This window comes from Takifugu rubripes, chromosome 4 (assembly GCF_901000725.2).
Source record: "Takifugu rubripes chromosome 4, fTakRub1.2, whole genome shotgun sequence".
Taxonomy (NCBI): Eukaryota; Metazoa; Chordata; class Actinopteri; order Tetraodontiformes; family Tetraodontidae; genus Takifugu; species Takifugu rubripes.
In genome coordinates this window covers 1,037,053-1,042,052 of record NC_042288.1, presented here as the reverse complement: position 1 = coordinate 1,042,052, position 5,000 = coordinate 1,037,053, and the positions used below count along the sequence as shown (strand labels likewise).

The window sequence follows — 5,000 nt, the reverse complement described above, 5'->3', positions numbered from 1 at the left end:
TGCTGAGCCGTTACTGTCACACACCTGTGTTGAGCTGAGCCGTTACTGTCACACACCTGTGTTGTGTTGAGCCGCTACTGTCACACACCTGTGTTGTGCTGAGCCGCTACTGTCACACGCCTGTGTTGAGCTGACCCGTTACTGTCACACACCTGTGTTGCGCTGAGCCGTTACTGTCACACACCTGTGTTGAGCTGAGCCGTTACTGTCACACACCTGTGTTGAGCTGAGCCGTTACTGTCACACACCTGTGTTGAGCTGAGCCGCTACTGTCACACACCTGTGTTGCGCTGACCCGTTATTGTCACACACCTGTGTTGCGGAGACACAACGGCAGCCGCATCAATCAGCAGACACACAAACGCCTCTCGGAGGATTCCAAGAGTCGGGTCCAAAATATGGGACATCTAAAGAGACAGTGTGTGTGTGTGTGTGTGTGTGTGTGTTTGTTTCCCCATTACAAAATGAGTTGGCAAGCTTGAGAGGCCTCAGTTCAGCGGTGGGGGGGGCAGCAGCGGGGGGGCGGGCAGCTGTAATCTTAAAGGAAGGTGGGGGGGGGTGTGAGGAGGAAGATGGTGAGCGATGACGAGGGAGGGGGGCGAACAAATCGATGCGCGGCTGCTGAACGAGGGGCCTCTTGCTGCTGGGGTGTGATTGACACCTCGCCGAGGCGTTGCTCGTCCTGCCCTCCTGATCCTGACACCCCCCGGCCCCCTGCTGCCCCCTGCTGCCCCCCCTCCTCCCTGCAATCACCCCCTCTGTCCTGCCTAAATGGGTCAGTCCAAGCAGGAACCCCTGTATGTGCACCACCTGCTAAATTAGCCTGTTCCTGACGAGCGACGCTGTCATCAGACGTTCATAAACAGCCCCTCCCACGCTGCAACAGCCTGGCACACAGGTGAACCACGTGTTACAACGCCAACGACCACGGTGCTGTTATAGCTGAGCGTCCGTGCCGACGTCACATGACCATCAGGGCAGGTATTACATCCCCCCGCTGAGCGCCTCATGCTGCTACTGCGCTTGCTGTTTGCAGCTCGTGCTGCTCCGCCTTCTGCTGTTCCACCTATTTCCTGCTGCCGTTCCAAGCATCCTCCTGGAGGGGGGGGGGGCTGAGACGCATTCCCTGTCATGTCTAGGCCGGCTCTTATAAGGGAAGGAAGACGTTAAGACAGAGCCTGATGCTAACCCTCCAAAATGATGCTAATTGAAGCGCCGCTGGTTTTGTAAAGAAGAAATAAAGTTGTCAGTTTAATCCAGAGTTGAGTAGCCACAGACACACACGCCTGGACGCGTCTTTTCTCAGGAAATCTGCTACTGAGGAGACTTTATGCAGGAAATTGTCAGTTAATCATGGCAACAGTTAAACTGAGTGGGTTAGAGGATCATGGAGTTCATGCAGTGAAACAGGAGCAGCGAGCTAATGAGCAACTCCACCTTCCAACGTGGACACTCACGGGCACGATGTGTGTGTGTGTGTGTGTGTGTGTGTGTGTGTGTGTGTGTGTGTGTGTGTGTGTGTGTGTGTGTGTGTGTGTGTGTGTGTGTGCGCATCAATTATGTATGGTTAATGTCACGGAGAGGCTATTAAACAGATGCCTCTCCGGCTGAAAATGTCTTTTTACCTGCCCCAACCAAACTTTGTCTCCAGAGAGTTCAGGAGCTCAGCTGCTGGGACGGACCAGAACTTTGGGGGGGGGGGGGGGGGGGGCATGTCACACCTGTTCACGCCGCTTCACCCTGTGGACATTAACTATAAAATCTATTTCAAGCTGTGGTTGAATTAGTTGCAAGGATAACGGATGGCAAATAGAGGGTGGGGGGGGACTGGGAAGTGCTACTACCCCCGTCTGCCTGCAGCTGCACCACAACACGGGCAGATGGGGACCTGGTTGGGGTTAATAAAGCCTGAACCTTTATTAGAGAGATAACAGGTGTGAGGGGAGGGTGTGTGAGACCATTGAACTAAACGAGGCAAGGACAGGCTGCATTCGTTATTATCGCCCGGGCAACAACGGACACGGAGCCGCAGCCGGAAATGAAAGAGACACGCAGAGGAGTTGACCAGATAGCGCATTTAGATTTTGGTAGAAGACATTAAAGGAGGCCTGATAACACACCCTCAATGTAGCTACTGACGTGTTACAATTGCTTGCAAAAAATATTAATATTAAAAATATTAAAATCTACTCAAAACGTTTTAGGTGCTGTTCATCTTTTTCTCCGCTAGAGGGCAGCGGCGTGATGGCTGCGCTTGACTTCCTGTTTCTGTGTGGAACCAGCAGAGGGGGCAACGCTGATTGTGCTGTTAATACAAATTATGTTAGAGATTGTTGATGAACTGTTCATCATGTGTGTGTGTGTGTGTGTGTGTGTTATCAGTAAATATCCATCTGTCTTTGTGGGCATGAACGCATCATCATTTCCCTTCATTTTCCCACCAGTGCTTGGGAAGATGTAAATTAGCTGCTTCTTACGGTGAAAACCACGTTGTAGTTGTCCGTCGTGGTCCGTCTTTGGCAGGCGTATTGGGAAACTTCGGCAGCCGGTGCCCCCCCCCTCTGGGATGGCGGGCAGCGTGTCCTGCGTACACAAACACGACGAATGTCACGCATTTACTTCATTTCCCTTTTTATTTGTATCGTGTAAATGTGTGCACGGCTGCATCTGGCTAGCTCAGGGGTTCAAATTGAATTACATAAAAATGTAGCCATTTGCCTTGGAGCTCATTTTTATGACTGCACGTCTCCAGGGCAACAGGCTAATAACACTCATCTCACAGTCTGATGGCATCCAAATCCATTATGCTCCCTAACCCGTAGCATTACGAATCTGCTTGCCATCATCCAATTTGCTTCCTGTAAATTGCCTTTTCATTCTGTAAAAACACAGTTTGGCCGTTTATATCGCACCTGTCAAAAGGATTACCGATGGAATATTAACATTCCCGCAGACAATTAGCCAAAACAAAGCTAAACACTGCCTGAGAGAATACGGGCAGGGTGGAAACAGAGAGAGAGCCTCATCAAATGTTCATGCGAGGCAGGTTCCCCTCCTGCACGCCCCCCACGCGCAACCTTCGCCAGCGTCTTCCCACAACAGGTTGACCAGGGATGAGATAGTGGCTCCACTGGGGCGTATGTCTGTCCCCCATCTGGGAGGGGTCATTATGTGAGCCTATAACTGTGGGATCTCTCTGATCGGAGGGCCGTGAACCCCTTCCTGAGGCTGGTGGCCTGAGATCAAACCACCTGCTGGGATTATAAAAGGGAGGACCAAGATAGAACCAGCAGATTAGAGCGTTCTGGCCCCCAGCAGAGGCGAGCACAGGCTCTCCTCGCCAAGGGTCCCCCTAAGGCACGGCTTAGACAAGGTCACATGATCATGGCTGCTAAGATCGTTAGCTTAGAAACACAAATATTACGTTCCAGTGGGGTTAATACCTGCATTTCCTTTTGTCGACCGGGGGTGGGGGTGGGGGGGGGAGCCTTCCTGGGGAGTCATTTGTCCCGCTGAGGAAGCTCCTTAAATGGATTTATGGCTCATAAAAACAGCGGAGTGGAAGCAGCAGACACGTGAACGCCGCTGCAGACTCCCTCGTTCACACCTCAGAGCGAGCAGGAAACAAGGGAGCGAGATGGGCCGCTGCGTGCACGAGGAGGCGGCTCCATAAAGTCAGCGTGCCGTCGTGATGGGGGGGGCGGGGGGGTTACTGCAGAAGGTGTCAGTGCTGGCCTCCGCAGGGCAGGAAGAGGAAATTACAGCTTTATAAAGCAGCACTGACGTCCAGCTGCCTGGATTCTTTTACACCTTCCAGCTTCTGCAGGTTTTACTGCTGCCTGCTGACCTGCAGCCCCCCCCCCCCCCCCCCCCCCATCCCCCCCCCCCCCCCCCCCCCAGACACCAGGATTGAGACACAATCTTAACTGAGGGTAAAGATGGAGATGCTCCATGAATCCAAATCTCCTGGAGATGAATCCAAGTCTTCCAGGAGCCTCTGATCAGGGCTGCTAAGATCTGACACCTTGGACCACCTGGCTCATGTCCCACCACTAAAAATGCACCAACCTGGATGAGGTGCCGGGTCTCCACGGCGACCGGCCTGCTCTCCCGCATGCTGTCAGTGAACCAGGTGATGTTGACCACGTGCATGTTGGGCAGGTCCTGGGGGGCCCGCTCCTTCAGCCACGCCCACAGCACCGGAGCCTGGCTGCTCTCGGACACCACGTGAGTGACCCTGTTGCTGCGGGGAAAGAGGGCAGAAAGTCGGCATTTTCTCAACATTTGACAAAAAGTCCGTCCTTCGGCGGTGGGTCGAGCAGTGGACCCGTCACCGCGCCCCTGAAGGGGCCTGGAAGGGGCTCTCTGGCACCAAGACGTTGGCAGCTGACCCTTCAGGGCCTCCAGAGGTTGGAGCACATCTCACAGAAACCATTAGCACCTCTTAGGACCTTCTCAGGCTCCTGATCCTGATCCTGATCCTGATCCTGATCCTGATCTCTAAAGTACCAGTGCTCCTACATAGCTGTTTGATTTAAACACCCAAAAGTTGATGCAGAAACCATGAAAAAGTCTGAGAAGCAGCTTCCTGGCCTGACTAATTAGGAGCCTGGCCAGCCCCCCTCCCCCCCCCACCACCACCACCACCACCCTGAGCTCCAGCTGTGGAGCCCAACCACCAGAGCCAATCAGAGCGCTCAGCCGTTCATAATCACCCTCGCTATGCTCCTCCTTCCACACGTGGAAATTGGTGAGCAGATTCCTTCTGTCTTATCCCACCAGAGCTCGGGCTGAGGCCTAATTGGCCAAATCACCGGCGAAACTAATCCCCTATCTGCCGAGAACGTTCTGGTCCAGCCACAAAGAGCGTCTGTCTCCGTCCTTGCAGAACCAGAAGGGGCGGAGCTCCCGTGTTGGAGCAAGAGTGAAGATCAAAGGGAAAAGAAAACAGTCCCTCCTGTTTACCAAGATGTGTTCTGTCCCCTGGTGTTTGAGTCCTA

General features: G+C 53.5%; 1 protein-coding gene across 1 annotated transcript in view; it reads right to left on the bottom strand.

Moving 5' to 3' along the window:
* The window catches only part of dntt (deoxynucleotidyltransferase, terminal), a 45,611-nt gene that overhangs the window by 39,440 nt on the left and 1,171 nt on the right, over positions 1 to 5,000 (bottom strand). Inside the window, 3 exon segments of the mRNA NM_001032743.1 lie at positions 2,478 to 2,551; positions 2,553 to 2,583; positions 4,069 to 4,243. Of these exon segments, the coding sequence (NP_001027915.1) occupies positions 2,478 to 2,551; positions 2,553 to 2,583; positions 4,069 to 4,243 (280 nt within the window).